Source organism: Grammomys surdaster, unplaced genomic scaffold, assembly GCF_004785775.1.
Source record: "Grammomys surdaster isolate TR1022 unplaced genomic scaffold, NIH_TR_1.0 126176, whole genome shotgun sequence".
Taxonomy (NCBI): domain Eukaryota; kingdom Metazoa; phylum Chordata; class Mammalia; order Rodentia; family Muridae; genus Grammomys; species Grammomys surdaster.
The window spans coordinates 1,189,610-1,211,834 of record NW_021620983.1 but is presented as its reverse complement, the minus strand read 5'-3'; the positions used below and the strand labels follow the sequence as shown (position 1 = coordinate 1,211,834).

Here is a 22,225-nt window from a genome sequence, read left to right as displayed (position 1 = left end):
TGGCTCATACCTCTAATCCCTGCACTCAGGAAACTGAGGCAGGAGGATTGCTGTGAGTCTGATAGCCTGAACCATGATATAAAACCTAAGAAGCTCCAACAACTCCCGAAGACACTACATCAGGAGTCAGCCAAGTAACTCCCCTAAATCTCCATCTTTTAATGCTTCCACAGCATAAGGCTCACCTGAATGTGGGTTCTGGGACTCGAATACTAATTAATTAGTATAATTTATCATTTTATGATTATCACTTTATGATTATAATTTTATGATTTAGCATGTCTACTAAGATTTTCCATACATATGATTCCAAATTCTCAAAGACCTTTTAACCAGTATCCCTCAAAGGCCAATGGATTAAGGGGTGCTGAGGTCTAAGCTTTATGCTTTCCCTATGTACAGAGGTGACTTAGAACATCCAAGTGGGAAACAGTGACAGGAGAGGAGGCTGGCATCTCAAGGTCTCTGAGCCATGAGATGTCAAACCAGCCAGCCTCACAGAGATGAGCAGCCCGCAGCAGAGTAGATTAGGATACACAATGGGAAATATAGCTGATAACTAGGAGAAGAGAAGACGAAGAAGTAAACCATGGCTACCGGATAGCGCAGGCAGAGTACTGGGAAGACAGGTTGAGGCAATCATGGTGGAGTCTGGGTTTGTTGTCAGAGGTTTTGAGTTGGAAGGGTGGGGTTGAGAAAAATAAGATAAGGTCTCAAGTAGCCAAGGCTGGCCTTGAACTCCTGATTCACTTGTCCCTGGCTCCTGAGTGCTAAGATTACAGGTAAGCACTATCATGTAGAGGCTATGTTTATTTTTATAACAGAAAAGAGTCATGAAGGGACTTTGGCAGACAGAAACTGTTACTCCGGCAGCCCAGCCTCAGCGTTGGTGGACGTTGATACAGACCATTCTGAGGGTGATGAGAGGAGAGATGATGAGCACCAGAGAGCAGACCAGGGCTGGTTTGAAAACTGTGCAACATGGGATTGAAGAGCAAATAAAATGCTCATGTGCTATTATCAGAAGAACCCGTGAGACAAGAGTGAGATAAAACGTGGGTGTTAAATATCTTAATGAGCTTCAATCTTTTATGAATTGGAAGTTAACTTGAAAAACATAATAGCTTTTTACTGATGAGAACATTAGAATTTCCAAAATATGAATCTTTGGAGAGTGGAGAGATCTTTTTAGTGATTAAGAGTATGCTTTGCTCTTAAAGTGTACCCAAATCCTAGCACCCATGTCAGGCAATTTACAACCACTTTTAAATCCAGCTCCAAGGGACTCAAAGCCCTTTTTTGGTCTCTGTAGGCACTTGCACATTGGCCCCCACCTCCCTGACATAAAGAGACAGACAGACAGACAGACAGACAGAGAGAGAGAGAGAGAGAGAGAGAGAGAGAGAGAGAGAGAGAGAGAGACTCCAAATATCAAATATTAAGAATCTCTTCCAAAAGGGTCTATAACATGTATTTGTAGCACAGCTCTTAATGTGTCAAGGAGTTTGCTTGTTCGTGTCCATTCTGTTAGTTCCTGAGAGATCCTTGAGGTTGCCAGAACAGAGACCACCACTCCAGATGACAGATCTAAACCACATGAACAGCCTCAGACCAGAATGGAGTTGTGTGATAGACAGTTCAATGCCTTCCTCTGACATCATGCATTCTCTTCTTTGACCATGCATTCTTCTCTCTCACCACGTAATCCCTGTTTCCCTTCATTTCCATCTATCTACACTGGTAGCACACTCGCTATATTAAGGGATTTGTACAACGAGATCACAGTAACTTGCAAATATATACCACCTTTGAAGATAAACCCTAGCACTAATTTAAAAAAAAAACTACTGCCAACCACACTGTACTATTTTCTGAACCTTACTAAGAAATTTGTGATGGATACAGTTAAGCTAGTGAGGAGTATACAATATTAGTACTGTCTGGGCAAACCAGCAAAATGCATTTTGGGTTACCGTTTAGTGACCATCTACCATGTATCCTAAGCTAATACATGTGACCCTGAGCATGTTCCCACAAGATGGACACTATTAATATTTCTCTTTTGCAGGAGAAAATTGTGGCATTCATGGCCCAATACTTTGTCCTAAGTTCTGACAGGAAGTAAAAGATGGAAGGCAGAATACAAATCCAGCTTGTGCCTTTGCTACAAACAGTCTGCTGTCCCTCCAATCACTGTCAGCAAAACTGTCTCCATCTTCCTAAGATACCTGAAGTTGGGAGATATCCCTCTGGAGTACAAACATATCAGGTGCACATGCTGAGATGGATGTAAGCTTAGAGGACCACGATATACCTGATAAGTTTGGGAAATGAAGAGAATGCCTACTACCACTTCATCATTCTGATAAGTGACAAATTACTCACATAACAATATTGAATTTGACAGGAAAAGTACCAGGAACACAGCCAGGCCTTAGAAGCATTACATGAAAGGAATAAATACATTCTCTAACATTTAAATAACAGCTAATGATTGCCAAGCTCACAGCAGGGGTCAGAAACTGTTCCCAACACATCACTTTTTATCTACATTCATATAATTAGGAAGCAAGTGTTACTAGGGAAACTGAGGCATTAAGAAGGAAACCAATCATCAGGATGCGAATCTGTGTCCTGGCTCCTAGCCATCCCTATCTTACTATCCTGAAGGGCCACTGTGTCCTTTCCATCCTACCCCAGGAAGGCAAAACAAGATAAAGGGCTACAGATCAGAGAAATCAGTATGAGCTGGGAAAGGAAAGGAGCTACAAAGGAGAGGTAACACTTGGCCTGAGGCTGGAGAGATACTGAAGACATGAGTGTGGATGGTGACAGGGGTCAAGAGGAAGTGACTAGACAACAGTTCAGGGCTGAGGATGAGCAAACAATAAACTCTCCAACTTCTCAGTCAGGCAACAGCACTTGGTACATTCCTGAAAGTGTCTCAAAGCTGAGCCTAAAATCAGAATAAAAAGATGCTAAGATGGAGGTTCAAGCCCTGAAAAGGTGATAGAAGTAGAACAGCATACATAATTGATGTTGATGTTGGCTCCCCTTTTGCTTAGCTTCCTTTGAGACAAAGTGAACTTGACTGGAAGATTTTGTCTCCTAGGCCTGTCTAGTCCTTGCCTGGTATCATATGAGGACCATGTCCATTAAGAACATGCAGTAAGTTAGAGAAAAAAACTCATTCTCCACTTCCCCCACATACCCAATGCTCACAGGTCTCTAATGATCAACACCCAGGCACTGCCTGGCCACACTGCTGGTGGGAGATGTCACTGTTCCCATCAGTGTCTGTGATGTCTCCTTCATCTGTGATGTCTGTACAGGTGAAGGCCAGGCTGGTCTATTTTGTATGTCTTCTCCCTGTCTACTTTTAAAGTTGACCTTGCTCTGGGGTCTGTGCTATAGATCCAGTCTGCTTACATTTAGGGCAGAGAAAGGAAAAGTCTCACCCAACCATTACCAAACCACTTTTTCCAATTGTGCTTTCAATTAGAGCTCCTCTGAGCCCTCCTCACCTCAACCCACATGTTCAACAGCAAACTCAAAGCCTCTTCCATGGCTTCATGATTTTGCTAGTAAGCCAAGCTGGACACTAGGCAGCTTGGGCTTTCATGAGCAATACATGCCCCAGCTACAAGGTAATCTGCATGAGCCAACACAGACATTTCAAGAAGCCCACACTACTTACAGAAGGTATCAATGTAAAACAGGCCAACTTAATCCCACCCCTAATCAATGGGCAAATACAGAAAGGACTCACTGTCTACTGAGGTCTATCATTTCCAACATTGTTGGAAGGGGAGAGAAACAAAAGAGAGTATTTTCCTAGAAGCTAAAGATTTACTCCATTCTTATGGTACTCTCTGAATTCACCATGGGCACACAGGGCATGCGATGAATTGACTGTGCACGTGCAAGGAAGCCGGCTGAGGAGGAGCTACTGAGGTACTGAGGTGGCCAATGCTGGTTCATCAGTCTGTGTGCTCAGATGCCCACTGACTTTCATGAGGAAGGAGGATCTTTTCCTAATGCACTCAAAAAAAGCAAAAGGTGCCATGGACCTAAACATCATGTTGCACCCATGCCTCATGGTTGCAGCTTGCTCCTTTAAGAAGAGATCCTTATATGTAGCAGAGGCCCTGGTCTCTCACTGGTTAATACTTCTGGTGTAGTAATGACATTTACAGAGACTTGTTTAGTCTAGCTTTCATCCTCATGGAAGCAGCATTCATTTGCTGAAGAGGCTAGTATCACATGTCACTAAATTTCCAGTCACGGGCCCATGGGTAAAGTTATCAAACAAAGAATAGCACTGGTTTTTCCCCTTTATCAGAGGTGTTTCCCTTACACATTCAGCTCAATGTCCTTTTTCTCCTCTCTCTCTCTCTCTCTCTCCCCTCCCTTCCTCCTTCCCTCTTTCTTTCTTCCTTTCTTCCTTCCTTTCTTTCTTTCTTTCTTTCTTTCTTTCTTTCTTTCTTTCTTTCTTCTTTCTTTCTCATGAGACACAATCTTTTTGTCTGGCTGTCCTAGACCTCACTTTGTAGACCAGACTAACCTTGAACTCATAGAGACCTACCTGCCTCTGCCTTCTGGGTGTTAAAATTAAAGGCATGAGCCACCACACCCAGGCAGCTCAATGCTCTGTGTAGTGGCATTTACTGCATCACACTCAAGTTTTAAATTTCTAAGCATTTAAATTGCTATGCTACCTTTATAAACCCTGTAGGTTGCAAGGTCTGATTTTAACAAAATGCTTTCTCCCTATCCTAAATTGCAAGAAACAAACTGTCTCTGAACATTATCCAGTGTAATGTTTCCATACACAGGAGGTTTTTATACATGGGGCTGGACTGTCCCCAAAGATGGCAACTAGTCCAATCTGCCCAGCACTTGGCTTTCAATGCTAAACTGGAAAGTCCTGAGAAATTTAGAAGGGAAAGTCACCTCTAATGACATCATACACAGCTGGAACCAGGCAGCACAATAAAGTGCTAACAGTTAGGCCAAAACCTTAATTTCCACAGAATTTAAAGAAAAAATTAGTTTGGTTTTGCTATGGACGCTCTGATATTCATAAGTTGCTCCTTCTTTCCTTCTCCCTCTTTCTTCTCTTCCTGAGTTTAATTAAAAAGCAAAGCAAAAAACAAGTGCTTCTCTAGTGGGAGTCACCTATTCTGAACAGATGCAAACTAGAATTTTCTCATCCGTGCTTTGCAGCCGTCTAAGAAATCTTTGCACCTAACCTGATGAGCCAGTAAGGTATTTATTATAAACATGATTTTGTTTAAGTAGCAAAAAGGAGGGAAGAAAGGTAAGTGTTTAACAAGCACTGGGTGGCAGGCTCTCCTCTACATAAGAAATACAACAGTCTGATCTAGTGTGCTGTAAAGCTGGCTGGCTGATACTTCAAAACCCAAGTCTGAATCGAGCTTATATCCTTAATCACCAGGAGTCTGATGTCTAGATTTAAAAACATAACACACGTATAAACACTAAACATAATGATACCTAAATAATCATTCTTAGCTACAGACAACGCAAACCAAACATTATACAACACAGAGATTCCCAGACCCAAACTTTGACACAGTTACCTGTGCATCAGTGAACAAAGCTGTCAGATACTCAGTTTCATTTTGAAATAACTTAAAGTTCATGGAAGTTTTTCCCATAAGCTACCATTGAGAACCCAAGGCCAAATGGACCAGTTTATGTTTAGACAATATGGTGCCATTATTATGGATATCTAGCACACAACAGCTAAAATATGGCTGACAGTGTCCTGGGAACCACCAAGTAAACAGTGATGTAATCGGCTAGATATTATTTTGGCAGAGAGCCACTTCTGTGTGGTCCTAATGTAGCTTTCAGGTCAGAGGCCCAGGCCTCAGCCTTTTCGAGCCAGCCTAAGCTTTAACCAGCCAGCCTCTGGTATGTATGTTTGTCTGTAGGCCTATATGCCTACCTTTGAGCAACCAATGTGTGTCATGCCTATGCCTTCCTACATGCTGTGTGTGCTGGCTTGTGCCTCATACTTGCCAGCAGCTGCCTGCCCAGCAGACTGTGTGTTGTTAAATATACAATTTAATTGCCGAATCCTTGAAACTTCAGCCTCTGTGACCTCCCCTCCCCCTCTGCCTCGCTGGCTTGGGGCAACAGTCCTCATAGCTATTCTCTCTTTTGTCATGTTTCCGAAGCATCTAAAATTTAATGACCTCAGAGAGTTATCTAAAGCCATTCCTCTTACACATGAAGGCTCCAACACCTTAGGTCCCATCGCTATGACATCTATGTTCCCCCTCACACAGAAGCCACACTGACAACACAGAGAGTACTGCAGACATAGGCCTAATAAATGTTCAGTACAAGAAAAATGATAATGATTTTGAAGCAGCCTGGGCTATCTGAGGAGGACCTGTCTTAAATGGAAAAAAAAATAATTGATGGAATGGGGAGGAGGCTGGAGAGAAGGAGATACTGAACCCTTATCATAGTTTGGAGTGTTTGAGATAGGCTAGGGTCCCCCACCTCAGGAAAGCCATGGGTAACAAAAGGCTGGGGTCCCTCCAAGGAGAAAGTAAAGGATCAATGGCAGCTTCCAGGAATATAGACCATCCAGATGCATATTGCTGGACAACCTGATGCTCTCTCAAGTTCCCTCTTCCCTGACAGGTGTCACAGGCATCACACAGGAAGGGATGTACAGGGTACTAATATTTGTGTACAAATCTTACCATCTCTGCTGTCACCATAGCTCATGCCCACTGTCTGGACAGAAGAGGGAAAAAAAAAACATTTGTTGAACCTTTTGACCACTTAATAAGGGGCTGGATGGCTATAGCAGAGGTTCTCAATCTATGGATCACAATCCCCTGGAGCAGCACATCAGCTATCTTGAATATCAGACATTGACATTACGATTCATAACAATAGCAAAATTACACTTATGAATTAACAACAAAAATGATTTTATAGTGGGGGGGGTTGCAGCGTTAGGAAGGTTTGAGAGTCACTGGGCTAGAGAATGTCTGAAAGAAGACACAAACAAAACGCGTTTATGAAATAGTACTAAGGGGCTGGTGAGTTGGTTTGGAATGGTAGAGTCATTTTGCCTCTAAAGTTGGGGATCTGAGTTCAATTCCCAGACCCCATACGCTAGAAGAGAACGAACTCCCAGGAGTCATTCTAACTCATACACGCACACGTACACGCACACGCGTACAGGCACGTACACGTGAGCACGCACACGTATGCACGTACCCAGTCATGCGCACACACAGACTAAAGAACTAATAAAAATAGTATAAAATATGTATTCAAGTGAACTTTCTTGATCTTACTGATTGCACTCTCTCTGAAGGCAGGTAGCCTGTTGTGGTTTTCATCCCAAGTTCAGGTGGAAAAGCCCCTTAACTCAGAGCCCTGTCAGCGTCGCTCCTCCAGCCTCCCGCCAGCAGATGGCGCTAGGAAGTTCCGCCCCCTGGAAAGGACCCGGATGGGCGGGGTTTTCGGCTGCGCGCGCAGCACGACTCACTCCGTTTGTGCTCTGGGAAGGAGAAGGGTGTGTTTCCGCTTGCTGGTCTGCCATGGCTCGTGGTCCCAAAAAACACCTGAAGCGTGTGGCGGCTCCGCGCCACTGGATGCTGGACAAACTGACGGGTGTGTTCGCGCCCCGTCCGTCTGCCGGCCCGCACCGCCTGCGGGAATGCCTTCCGCTCGCCATCTTCCTGAGGAACAGGCTCAAGTACGCTCTGACGGGCGACGAGGTGAAGAAGATCTGCATGCAGCGGCTCATTAAGGTCGACGGCAAGGTCAGAACCGACGTGGCCTACCCAGCGGGCTTCATGGATGTCATCAGCATCGACAAGAGCGGCGAGAACTTCCGCCTCGTCTACGACACCAAGGGCCGCTTCGCGGTGCACCGCATCACGCCCGAGGAGGCTAAGTACAAGCTGTGCAAGGTGAGGAAGGTCTTCGTGGGGACCAAGGGCATCCCGCACCTCGTGACGCATGACGCGCGGACCATCCGCTACCCCGATCCGCTCATCAAGGTCAACGACACCGTGCAGATCTCGCTAGACAGCGGCAAGATCACCGATGCCATCAAGTTTGATACCGGCAACCTGTGCATGGTAACCGGAGGGGCCAACCTGGGCCGCATCGGCGTCATCACCAACCGCGAGCGCCACCCGGGCTCCTTTGACGTGGTCCATGTGAAAGATGCCAACGGCAATGGCTTCGCTACCCGCCTCTCCAACATCTTCGTGATCGGGAAGGGCAACAAGCCGTGGATCTCCCTTCCCCGAGGGAAAGGAATCCGCCTCACCATCGCTGAAGAGAGAGACAAGAGGCTGGCGGCCAAGCAGAGCGGGTGAAGTGGACTCTGAGGGACATTTGAGGGGAAGGGCCGTTTAAATTTGTTTATACTTCAAGTTTTTAAGCAGCATGTTGAATTAAAAAAAGGAAGCAAGCTTCTTTCTGGTTGCCTATGTTTCTTACTGTGCCATAATGGGGGAACCACCCAGACGTGTGTTCACCTCACTTTGAAAAAGATATGGGTACTTGGTTAACCTTGCCGATAACTGAACCAGTGGAACTTAAGTATTTCTTTCATATGCTAGGGTTAGGATTCAATATCTAGATGTCAATGAAATTAGAAACTTAAAACTTAAAAGTCAGCCTCTCCCCTTCTCAGAGGAGAAGAGGAGACGCGGAGGTAGGGGGAACTAGGAGGAGCGGGAGCTGATACTGGGATGTAAAGTGAATCGTTTAAAAATAAATAAAAGTTAGCCTCTTTAACATCCAGAAACTTAATAGAGAACCCCAAAAGTTATGAGGTATAAAAATAGGACTGCTGTTCTAACTCCCAAGAAAGTAATTTAGTGAGAATCTGAAACCTCACATCTAACTTAGGAACCTGTAGTCCATTGCCAGGGTATTTCTTTAAAACAAAACGTAATTATAATTTTCTCTCTTAGCAGTAGCAAATCCAACACAACAAAACACTAAAGCAAGACTTGGAAAGAAACTAAATATGAAAGAGTTCAGTTGCTGTAATAGCAGCTTATAAGCAAAGTGAAAATAATTTTTTGTTTTCTTTTTTTCAAGATATGGCTTCTTGGTGTATCCCTGCCTGTCTTGGAACTTGCTCTGCAGACTAGGCTGGCCTTGAACTAACAGAGATTATCCTGCCTCTGCCTCTCTTAAAGGTGTGTGCTGCCACCACCTGGCAAATTGATTGGCATTTTAACGTCAATGAGCCAGAAAAGTTAAATAATAGCTTAACAGTTTTGCCCTTTTGCTAACTAAAAGACAATTTCCAGAACAGTTTTACTAGTATTGATTAGAGAAAGAATACCTGAACTTCAGGTGTTTGTGAACTCCCAGTTAAAGGAAGGTAAACGTTTTTTGTTTTGTTTTAATTTTAGAGGATTTTTAGTGAATACTGTATACATCCAAGGATGCAAGTTTTTAAAGATTTGTATGGACACCCTGTGCATGTGAATGCAGGTGCCCACAGAAGCTAGAGGTAGGTAGATCCTTCTGAACCTGGGGTTATAAGCAATTGTGAACTACCTGATCTGTGAGTGCTTAGAACAAACTTGTGACTACTGCAAAGAGTGATGCATGTGTTCACTGTGCCATCTCTAGCCCCAAAGATAAGAATTTTATTTACAGAAGGCTTTTTTGCTTTTTAACTCCAAATTAAAGCTAAGTTCCTTAAAATGAACTGGCATCTCATTAATTTGCTAATGTTAAAACATACCCAAACCAAGATCATTGATAATTGTTTCAAGATACACCAATCAGCTTTGGTGAGGGAAGATGAGGTCTGGTTTTAGGGCTACAGGTGCAGCTTGGTGGTAGACTTCCTATCACACACAACATGAGTGGGCTTTTGTTTACCTTACCAGCACGTACGTGCAACACCTGTATGCCAGAAGAGGATTCCTTGGAACTGGAGCTACAGCTAGGAAATAAACCTGGGGCCTCTGGAAGAACCAGGAGTGCTCTTAAACTGAGCAGTTTCTCCAACTCCTGTGTTAAGCCTCACAAGTAGAAATCAGAGGATAACCTGGGAATCAGTCCTCTGTGTCCACTATGTGGGTACTGGGAATCAAACTTGAGTCATTAGTCTTTATCTGCAGAGCCATTTGCCAGCCCTATCCTAAATGGTTTCAATTGCTAGCACTATGAAAATAATCTCTAAAGGCAGACAGACCTGGATTTAAATACTGGCTGCTTCCACCTAGGTTTGAGCTGCAGGTTGTAGCAAAAATGGGAACAAAACATAGGAAGCATAAATATGCATGTACACAAGTTGGTTAGCACTGTATACTAAAAATCACTACAAATGATTGTAGTGAATGCATGGAATTTTTTCTACCTCAATAGTAACAGAAGGGGATGTTTTAGACATGCTAAAATATGTATATTATCGAACACAGAATAGCATTATTTATATATTTGAGACACGGTCTCCTTAGCCCTGGAGGATCTTAAATTTCCTGTATAGCCAAGAATAACCTTGAACTTCTGATTCTCCTGTCCGCTCTGATTACAGGCTTATTCCCACCAGACCAGGTTTGGGTGGTGCTGAGGACAGAAACTAGGGCTTTCTGAACACTAGGCAAAGCATTTTTACGAGTTGAGTTGCACCGCTAGCTCAAAAGTGACTTTAAGCCCTGGAACATGGACCTTCAGGCTTCATTTAAATTAGAGAAAAATAAATCAAGTTTTTCTTGTCTAAGACAGCACCCAAACATAGGTCCTAAGGGTATTTTTACTCAACACATGAAATGTGCAGCTCTGGGCTTTGAAGGGTTTGGAGATAGCGTCTTGAATGGACCCGTCCAGCCTCAGAGATCCACCTGCCTCTGCCTCCCCAGTGCTAGTATCGTAGGCGCGAACGACAGATCCTCTGTTTTCTAACTTTAATTTTTTTTATAAAGTACAAGGAGTAGCATACTAAGAGTCACAGGTTTGGTTGTTTTGTTTTCTTTCTCCCAACCCCCACGAGCTTGAGCACTCATGTGCGCATGTGTGTGGAAACGGCCGCTTTTTTCTTTGAAGCAGGGCCTCTCAATCAAACCCAGAGCTCATTGATCTGGCCAGTCTTTCCTGTCCTTTTCCTCTGAGGATCCGGTCTCAGCCTCCAAGGCTGAAATTACAGGCAACTCTCCAGCACACCCAGCGTTCAAGTAGGTCTTAAGGATCTGAACTCCTGTCCTAACTCTTTGACAGGAAGCGCTTAGATCACTCTGCTACTTCCTGGTAAGTTTATTTTTAATGCTTCCCCAAACATCCAGGACTTTAGAATGCCAAGTCAGGATGTTTGCAGGGACATTACTCTCCAGAATTGCAGAGTGATTGCAGGGATCCCACGCTCTTGAAGCTTTCTCATCCAGTGCGGTGAGTGGGATTTAAGCTGCATGAATGCTCACGGCACAACTGCACTGTTGCCTGGAACATATTAATTACGGGGTGGAACACTTCATAGTTAACCAGGCCCTTTATTTGAGCACATCTGCACCCCCAGTATCATACCCACACCTGTTTCTGCTGACCCTAATTGGTATCCAGTCTGTGATGTGCATGAAACCCTAAGTGGCATTTGAAGCCAAGCCCTTTGGGCATAAGTATCATTGTAAAAAACAACAAATAATAATTTTAAAAACCAACAAAACCCTATTCACTGCAGAGGCTCTTAGAGCATTTTTATAATACTTAGTGAAAGGGGAGGGGGACTTGCTAGTAAAATCAGGGAAATGTAATGGACTCCGAGGACCGAGCAAGCCCAACATTCTGTGCTTTAAACATATGGTTTTTCTTATGAGATGAGATGGAGGAAAACATGTAATTCGAGTCTCAAAATAGCCTAAACGAAGCACCAGGCATTGTATAAGATAGGAATCTCTATTTATTTATAAGCCCAATTACTAAGGCATATTGCTTCGGCATCTTATATATGAAGTGTGACAATAAAGAAATGAGATCGGGCTTTTTTGCTGTTTGGCTCATAAACTGGCACTGATGGAATTTTCAAAATAAGAGTTTCTAAACAATATAAAAGAACTGAGGATGAGTGGAACAAGTTTACAGCAAAGACCATTGCCAGAGATAGGAGCCCTCTTACTGTGTAGCTCTGATTTCTGTATGGAAACCAGTCACAGCCCTTGATCTGCATAGCTCACATATGTCAATCTGATAATAAATTCAAATGGGGAAGGACATATATATCTCCCCTCCCCCTCTTTCTTTAGTAAATCCCGAGAGTCATAGTCTAGTGGCTCAATCTCTGGTATTACAATAGAAAAGTCCTTCAAATATAAATATGTTATCTGACTGTGGTAGAGTGGGGGGCAGGGGGATGCCATCCTTTGAAACTAGGATTAAACAACTGTGGCTGGAGAGTGGCTTCAGTAGTGATTTATGCTCTCCCATGGAGATCAGTTCCCAGCACCTGTTTAGGGCTGTCATAACTGCCTCTAATTCCATTCCTAGGGGACTTGAAGTCCTCTTCTGGCCTAAGATGGACTGAGATCTCATCTGTCTTTATTTCTTCTTTCTCTCCCCTCCCTCCCGTCCTCCCCCCTTCCTCCATCTCTCTTTCTCATCCTGACTTTTTCCTTGCCTTCATTGTTTTTGTGGTACTGAGGGTAGGATATGCTAGACAACCATTCTACCAATGAGCTTTATCTCCAGCCCTACTTTTGCATTTAAAAAAAACATATTTGACAGTTGTCTAAAGTATGTACACACACACACACACCATATTCAGCCTCCAATCTCCCTTCTCTCCCCAACTCTCTTTCGTACTTTGTATTTTGAGACAGGGTTTTAGTGGGTTGTTCAGGATGGCCTTGAACATACTGTAGCCCAGGCTGGTCTTGAATTTGTGATCCTCCTTAGCCTCCTGAGATACTAGGATTACAGTCCAGAAGTCTATTTCTATTCACCTCAGATAGAGAGGGCCAAACAGGCCAAATGAACAATCCTAACTAGATGAACCAGTGAGTCTGTGGAGCTGACTTACTGGAGGAATATGGATGGAGTCACAGGAACATGGGGATATGGGCGGGGTCAGAGGAGCATGGGCAGCTACACCATTTAAGTGTCTTCATATGCAGAACTGTCAGCTGCTTACACATCCTGGGAAGGAGCTCAGGCGATAGGTGATAGGTGTCATCCTCCTTTCCTTCTGGGAGGGAATGTTAATGAGCCCAGTGTATCCAGAGTCTCCATGAGGGTAAGTAGGGTTCTGTAACACAACTCTCATTAATTAGCCTTAGCTCAAAGAACTGTCCATCCCAAGCAAGCACTGTGAGGTGAGCCGAGCCAGTGAGCTGGCACATGATGTCATTACTCTAGATACAGAGCTTCCAAACCAACCACTGTCACCGTCTCACCAGTGTGGCAATAAGAATGTGAGCTGGCTTTTTGAAGCACCGCATGTATTCTTTTTAATAAGGTGTCTTCCTCCTGCCCACCCACACCACGTACCTGCGTTATTCTCATTTCTTTCCCTCAATATCTTATTTTACTTTTCTCCTCAACTCTTCCGACTGCCTCTCCCCTCCTCTCATGCTATATACCATTCTTGGTTAGGGGAAAAATATAATTAAATGTATGCGCGTGACAATGAACTAACAATATAAGTCTAACTGGACTGCCTAGCAGGACCCAGTCGGTACTGTCAGTCATTAGTGGAAGTGAGACACCAGTTGGTATCCACTAGGATGTCTGGAACAAATAAATAAGTCAAGAAGTAAATAAATGACCCCAGGAGCACTGTGGAAGATGGGAGTGAATGAACTTTATATGTTGGGATATGTTAACTACTGTAACCAGCTTGGAAGAATTTAGGGGTGGAGGAAGACCTCAGTATATAATACAACTCTGTATCTCCTAGGTACTTGGGCATCCTTCTAAAAAAGTAAAAGTTAAGACTGTTTATTCTGGAATGGATAGAGCAGTGTTATCCATGACACTCCAGGTGTCTAGTTTCTGAACATAGGTGAGTATAATTTGCTGCAAAAAAAAAAAAAAGTATTGATTGTACTTTGTACAAACCTCCAAAATACCAAACTGCATTAAAGAAACCCCATACAGAAGATCAAGTCCTTTCTCATTCAGTTTCTGTGAAGCATCCAGAAAAAGCAAATTCACAAAGACAAGCAGATGCTGGCTGCCTTGGGCCAGAGATGGGAGTAAGGGTGATTGCTCATGTTGAGACAGTTCTGTTGGTGGTGGAGTGTGCAGAGACTGGATTGCAGAAGAGTTCTCACTGTTCTATAGATCCATTAACAATGTGGCCTTGTATGTTTAGGATGAATGGAGTACACAAAATAATTTATCTTCATAGAACCTTTAAAAATACTTTATTAGTCTCATTTTGTATGAGAGTGATACATACCAGGACCTGTTCACCAGCTAGCTTCCATTGTAAAACTAGGGAAATATTTTTCATGCAAAAATTCAGACAGCTCGGGCTAAAACTAGATTATTAAACTGCTCGGGTCAATTCATAGCATTTTGGATGTCCTAGTTTTGCTTTCTTGGCATTTGTAGAAAAGACATATATCCTTGAACTGTATCCTTCATGCAGTATACTTCAGATCTTTTTATATATTAATAGGTGTGTCAAGAGTAGCTTGTTTTACATGTTTTCCCTCTAAAGCAAACACTGCTCATGACTTATGTAACTGGCGTTGTTATGATAAACACTGGCCTTACAAACTTTGCTAACAGACCACACTGGATGGCAGTAGTCAACTTCATGTCTACACACTACCTCAGGGTAAACTTATGGCATACGCCATGCATGCTCTCAGTAACCAGTTTGCAACTGACATACATTTATTCTTTGGAGAACCACTGCTGGGCCCTGCGTGCATTAAGTTCTGTGGCTACTGCAACAGAACTTAATTACCACAAGCATAAAGGCTTAAAGCTACTCCAGTTTATTTTCCCTCATTTCCAAAGGTAAGCTGTCACTAGGGCTCTGTTCCCTCTGAAAGTCTAGGCAAGCTACCCCTCCCCCACCCAGTCTCTTCCAGATCCTGGTGACACCAGCACATTCTTCTCCTGCCTGCAGCAGTCACTTCAGCCTCTGCCTCCATCTGTGTGCTGTCTTCTCTCTGCATCTGTCTCCCAAGGTTACAGGACAATCCCGAGGAACAGTAGGTACCTCAGGTAATCCAGGACAGTAGTCTCTCATTCATAGGTCCTTAGATTTGCAAGAGAATGGATATGCAGAGAGCTGCCCCTTAATCCACTATACTATATAAACAAAATCCATTTAAAAATATTTCAAAAAGACTTGACGAGATGCATATCAAAAAGCAAATAATTGGTTTGGAGGTATGGTTCGGAGGTACAGTTTCTGCTTAGCCTTTGTTTGTTGGATCTCAGGCACCAAAGTAAAAATAAATCAAGTTAAAAAGATAAAGCAGTGTTTCTGCCTTGCTGATTTATCTCCAACTGGGAAATAGCTTTCTTTTTTGAAACCTAAGCCTTCAACCTGAATTATGTAGGAAGGTTTTGTGATGGATTTGAGTATGGCCCATTGAGAAAATAGGAAGCAACGTCTTCCATGACTGAAATAAACAACTTACTGAGGCGTGAGGGGGTGCACTTCCTCCTGTACTGTCTGCCTTTCCCCATCTCTCTGTGACTGATGGTAGTTATTTTCCACGACTCCTGTTTCTCTCCAGTGGTGTTTTTCCAAAGGAGGTGTGTTTGCATATACTTCAGGCTGGAGTAAAGCACTGTAATGAACTGTGACAGTATGAAGTCAGCCCTTCTTTATCACAGCCTTCAGGACTGAAGCATTATCATCTCTGTCAAGCCATAGTGAAAAGACAGAAGGGGCCACACAAAGCTGGCTCTGAGCCACCGCAGAGTATGGGAAAATAGAGCAGTGCTGCAGCTTTGATGCCTTGGGATAAGTAACTAGGGTAAAGTAATGTATTAGTGTGTGTCTAAAACATGAGAGCAAATGGGAAAGATGTATAGCTTCTGAGACCTAAAAACTCAAAACAGTCCAGTCGAAGCCTCACCAGCACTGGGACACGCCTTTCCATATCAACGTTTAGCAACACACCAAGAAATCTGAAGACTGTTAAAAGAAATGTTTTGATTTGCCAAGATCCGAGGCCACCTCATTCACCCCAACGAAACCCCTTTCCCACACTCTGCCAGTGCTCTGCACAGAAGAGAACCTTCAAACACACAACGTCTAAGCAAACTAAAGGACAAAGAGGGGGTGCTTGTATTCTTCAACACTTCTGCATCATCTGTTTTCAGAGATAAGCGAGCGTGCTACGTCTCCTGGGTTTACGTGATTCCAGTGATGTGCTACTAAGTATTAAGGTGCAAGAGCTGTGTGAACCTAGGAATTAGCGTCAACTTAAAAACCTACGTTTGTTGCTTGTCTTGTTTCCTAAAAAAAGGGAAAAAAAAGTATTTTAAAATCAAGACTTATTGGTGCTTTGTCAAGCTATGCTATTAATTTTTTAAAGTTTATGGGATGTGTAGTATTTGTGAAACTGAGCTTCAACCTTAGCACTGAGGGAAAAAAGAAACAAAAAGCATGTTAATGTTTTCTTGGGACTATTAGCATGTTATACTAGGCTGTTAATAAATATTGGGGTTAAATATGACTACAAAGGAGGTATTAAAATAAGAAAATATTAAGAAAAAATCTAGCTGGGCGGTGGTGGTGCACGCCTTTAATCCTAGCACTTGGGAGGCAGAGGCAGGCGGATTTCTGAGTTCGAGGCCAGCCTGGTCTACAGAGTGAGTTCCAAGACAGCCAGGACTATACAGAGAAACCCTGTCTCAAAAAAAAACACAAGAAAAAATCTCATATATGCAAGAGGAATTCCATATGAATTAGTACTGTTTTTAAAAGTAAAAATTTTATTTTTATTTACATTCATACTCAAAATATGAAGAACTTAGTTCATCATCAACAAGTGACACAGAAGAAATATTATTTTAACAGAAAAGCAAAATGAAAGGATGTAAAAGCTTTGGGACATGAGAGCCTATAGAAATACCGCCTTGAAAACCCTCCTCATTCATTTTAGAAGTCATTCGCTTGTCCATATGTGGCTTAGACCGTGAATTTCTATATCAGGAGGAAGAAAGCCCCACAGATTGAATCTGGTTTGCTGCTTATTTTTATAAATAACATTTTATTGGGATACCAAAAAAAAAAAAAAAAAGTAGAAGTGTGAACACCCAGGAAGATGGGAGGCCTTACTAACATCATTGCCTCAGAGCTCTGAGCTGTCACCTCTGAACTCCTCATCTCAGGGAAGCACTCAGGCCTCCACCCCCACCGTGGAGCACCACTTTGGCTGAGTCTTGAGGAAGACTGGGCCAACTTCTTGAGGAAGTTGAGGGGCCTGGTTGTCACTAGGGACCCCTCTGAAGATTGTACCCAGTAGTTCCAGCTGTGTTTTCTGCTTCCTGTTTATTGTCATGCCCACAAGCCCCCACTGCTGGACTCACAGCAGTGCTTTCTCACTTTGCCTTCTCACAATGGACTGTGATTCTCTAGAACTGTGAACCAAAATAAATCTTTTCTTTCTTTTTTTTTAAGACTTTATTTATGTATGTGAGTCCACTGTAGCTGTCCTCAGCACACCAGAAGAGGGCATTGGATCCCATTACAGATGGTTGTGAGCCACTGTGTGGTTGCTGGGAATTGAACTCAGGACCTCTAGAAGAGGAGTCAGTGCTTTTAACCACTGAGCCATCTCTCCAGATCCAATCATTTCCTTTTGTATGATGTTTCCATTAAGTTGTTGGGTTTTGTTTGTTTGTTTGTTTGTTGTTTTTTGTTTTGTTTTGTTTTTTGTCACAGGGATAAGAAGTAATTGCCATATGACAGATTCTTTTATGTTTGCCAGATAAATGGATGTAAAGTTAGAGAAAGAAAGGATGCTATCACAAACCAATTTTGAATATATTTCCTTTCCTCTAGTTGACTTCTGCTTCTTCCCTTCCAGCCACTGACACTTAGCAGAGCATCTCCCTCTGTGATGGCTTGTATATGCTGAGGCCAGAGAGTGACACTATTAGAAGGTATAGTCTTGTTGGAGTAGGTGTGTCACTGTGGGCATGGGCTTAAGACTCTCACCCTAGCTGCCTGGAAGTCAGTCTTCCACTAGCAGCCTTCAGATGAAGACATAGAACTCTCAGCTGTGCCTGCACCATGCCTGCCTAGATGCTGCCATACTGCCACCTTGATGATAATGGACTAAACCTCTGAACCTCTAAGCCATCACAGTTAAATGTTGTTCTTTATAAAAGTTGCCTTGGTCATGGTGTTGTCTGTTCACAGCAGTGAAACTCTAAGACACACCTTCAATCTCCTTCCCAGGAACATGCCTCTGTTATAGATGTGCCTCCTTGAGGGTTCTAGGTGACTATGATGGCATCCTCTCACAACTCTGACAAGTATTCAAGAACAGCCACAATGATTGGGACTGGAAGGATTGGAATGAAGTGCCTGGTATCTAAAGTAACAATCTTAATAAGTGACCTATGCCTTGGTCTGAGCCCTCCAGAGAAACAGAACCCACATAGCCTGCATATGCACAGAAGTATCCATATTGTAAGAATTTTAGTCATGTGACTGAGGAAACTCATCACTGTCAATGCTCCAGGAAGGGAAAGTAGATAAATTCAACATCTGCTAGCTGGAGAATTCCTTCTCTCTCAGGGTACCAAACTTTTGTTCTACTCAGACTTTTCACTGCCTGGGTGAGAGCCACCCATGATGCCAAGAACAATCTGTTTTACTGAGAATTCACTGATTGAAATATTCATTCCATGCTCAAAAAATGCCCTCAACGTCAACATTTAAGATATCGGGCAAAACCTCCGAGTACACTCAGTCCAGTCAAGGTGATGCCCAAAAGAGATGCCACACTTGGATCTGGATATAAAGTGTCTTCCAGAAGGCTCCTGTCAAAGGTTTGTTCTCCAGAAAGTGATGCCACTTCTGAAAGGTGACTGGACAATGGAGTGGGCCATGGAGAACATGTATCTCATCCTCTGACCTCTTCCTCCCTCTGCTTCCCCAATCGCATGAGGTGAGCATCTGTGCCCTGAGGTGCTTCCACCAATGTCCTGCCTTGATACATGCACAGGACCAATGATGCCTCGGAAGCATGGGCTCGGATCTCTGAACCTCCAACCTCAGGTCAGTCTGTCCTGTTTTTAACTGCTTTACACAGGGCAGTTAGATGGCTCATTGAGTAAAGGCCCTTGAGGTCAAACCCAACCACCAGAGAGTAATCCCTGGGGCCCACGTGGTGGAAGGAAAGAGGATAGACTACTTGTCCTCTGAGTTCCATATACACACTGGCACGTGTGAATGTAATGTGCATGCACGTGTGCACACACACATACACACAAATGTGTAAATAAATAAAAATATAGTAAAATCTTAAAATTACTTTCCTGGTATTTGTTAGAACAACTTCAAAAGCCACCTGACATACCTAGTACAGGGTCTCATCACAGCAATGTCTGTGAGTAAATGCTCTGTTCTTCTCATGCTTCACAGTCACAGATGAATCTTTTGGAACAAGAGGCGTTTCATTATTCAGTCCCTTAAGGTGATGATTTAAATGGCTTCCCTAACAGAGGCATAGCTCAGCCTCTGTATTCTTATCTGATACTGAGGCTGATAATAGGAGCTGGGGATGTAGCTTAGTTGATAGAGGGCCTACTCCCCAGCACAGCATAAACCTGACATGGTGTCTGGGCCTGTAATCTCAACCCTCATAAACTAGAAGTAAGAGAATCAGAAACACAAGGCCATCCTTGGCTACACAGAGAGTGTGAGACCTGCCTGAACTACATGAGAAAAAATAGCAACACAAAGAAAACCAAAAACCTCTGGTATTATACATTACTATGTCACCAAATCTAGATCAGCCTTCCCTTGTCTTACATGAGCATGAACTGGTTGTTCAGGATCCTGTTATACAACCCGAGTATCTGTTACAGATCCCTGCAGCCCAACTCCTGTTTTTAAAGCCAAGAGGTAAACAGGGAAAGAGAGAGTTAACTCTCACTAGTGGAAACCAGCCCTGTACTCCCCAGCTGTGAACAATCAGGCTTGTCAGATTCCCTCCAGGAAACTCCTGCAGCTTTATTGGGATGAATGGGAAACAGGATTTTGACTTTTTGATAGGTGAGGCTATAAATCCACCATCAAGACTGCAGAGGGCCAGCTGGGCTTACGTACACAAGCTGCATCTTTAATTATGGACCCCACAAGATGTAGAGCTCAGGAATGCCCCATTGTGTTCCAAGCAGAGCAGGGAGATGGGCCCACGGGATAATGGCCAAGGATTCCATCTTTTAAAAGAGCACAGAGAAGGGCAAGAGCAACCATGCAGAGAGAGGCCCTGGGCACCCTGGTGTCTCAACAACCTGCAGGTAGCACTGTGCACAGAAAGGCCCTGAGTACCCTGGTGTGTCAATTTGGAAATAATTTGCTTATGCACAGTTCTTATGAGTCACAACTTTGTAGCTTTCTCTGAATTTTATGGCTAATTTTAAATCTACCTTTGGTATAAAAATGAATAACACAGCCAGGCATGGTGGTGTGCACTTTTAATCCCAGCACTTAGGAGGCAGGGGCAAGCCGATCTCTGCGAGTTTGAGGTCAGCCTGGTTGACATAGGGATACATAATGAGACTTTCTTTGTCTCTTAATTAATTAAATTTGAGAAAGAAAGGAATGAAGGAAGGGAGGGAGAGAGGGATGGAGGGAGAGAGGGAGGGAGGAAGGAAGGGAGGGAGGGGGAAAAGAAGATGAAGAAATCCAGTTATGAGAAAATTGTTTTGGCACCTCTTTGTAATCTAGGGATGTGTGTGTGTGTGTGTGTGTGTGTGTGTGTGTGTGTGTGTGTATGCATGTATGTGAGGTATGTATGTATGTATGTATGAATGAATGAATGAATGAGGGGGACATATGTGTATCATGGTACATGTGTGAGATTGTCAGAGGACAATTTAGGGAAGTAAGTTCTTTCTTTCTATCATGTGTGACCCAGGAATCAAGCTTGGGTCTTCAGGCTCGACACAAGTACCTTTGCTGGCTGAGGTTGCCTGAGTTTCAGTCCATCTTATGGGAAGCAAAAATTAAAATTACAAAATGGAATAAGGACAGAGACATAGCTCTGTGGGTAAAGTTCTGACTGGATATGGGAATGCTTGCTAGTAATATATTATTAAATGTGTGAACTACTTATCAGCCAACTGCAGTTAACCCCAGTGGTCCTCATGGTAATCTCTCTGTAGAGTATATGGAATATGAGGTAGCCGGCCTTAACAGGGGAACTATTCAATTAAATTCATCATGGCAATATCTTCGGACAAGGACATGCTTAAAGGCCCTTAAGGCACTTAAACAAATGTATTTTACAAGGAAAATGCCCATCTCTAACTTGTTAAATTGTGTTTCACATTGAATACGCTTTTCACCTAATGTAACTATAGGTGGTGTTTGAGAAAATGACATGGGAGCTAGGGAGATCACCTGATCAGCAAAGCACTTGTTATGCAAGCATGAGGACCTGCATTTGATCCCCAGGTATGGTGGCATGGGTGTGTAATCCCAGCACCGAGGAGGCAAAGATATATACATCCCTAGAAATTCCTGACCAGCCAGCCTATGTAAGAGACGATCTTTAAGCCAATGAGAAGCCCTGTCTAAAACCTAAAATGGACAGCTTTTCTGAATAACAACACCCAAAACTGTCCTCTGGCCTCCCTATGGAACTACTAGTGTGTACATATATAATTACACACACACACACACACACACACACACACACAGAAAAGAACAAGAGAAAATGTTGAGATAACCATTACATACTCACATCCATTCTGACAGCATATATAATACTATGAAATACACACTATATCTTATTCCTGAAAGTTAGATACATCAGGAACTCATTCTTAGCTCTATGATGAGTAATAACCTTTTAAAATTCCTGTCTTTCTGAGATACCTGTTGGGTTTTTTTTATTTGTTTTAGGCTTGTTTGTTTGTTTATTTTTTGAGGTAGGTTACTATATAACCCTGGCTGGCCTCGAACTCACTATGTAGCCAAGGTGGCCTCAATTTTATGGCCATCTTTCTGCCTCATTGTACCAAAGTGATGGGCATGCCCCACCTA

The 22,225-nt window shown here is 43.1% G+C and overlaps 2 protein-coding genes across 2 annotated transcripts in view; one reads left to right on the top strand and one right to left on the bottom strand.

Moving 5' to 3' along the window:
* Window positions 1-22,225, bottom strand: part of Tmtc1 (transmembrane and tetratricopeptide repeat containing 1) — a 193,291-nt gene that overhangs the window by 103,385 nt on the left and 67,681 nt on the right. The window lies entirely within an intron of this gene.
* LOC114612586 (40S ribosomal protein S4, X isoform-like) lies at window positions 7,547-8,484 on the top strand. The gene has a single exon (XM_028757543.1). The coding sequence runs from the start codon at window positions 7,596-7,598 to the stop codon at window positions 8,382-8,384; it is 789 nt and encodes a 262-aa protein (XP_028613376.1). The 5' UTR covers window positions 7,547-7,595; the 3' UTR covers window positions 8,385-8,484.

Bases quoted from the DNA above. Each gene is read 5' to 3' on its own strand.
- LOC114612586 (XM_028757543.1), top strand. From the start codon at position 7,596: ATGGCTCGTGGTCCCAAAAAACACCTGAAGCGTGTGGCGGCTCCGCGC.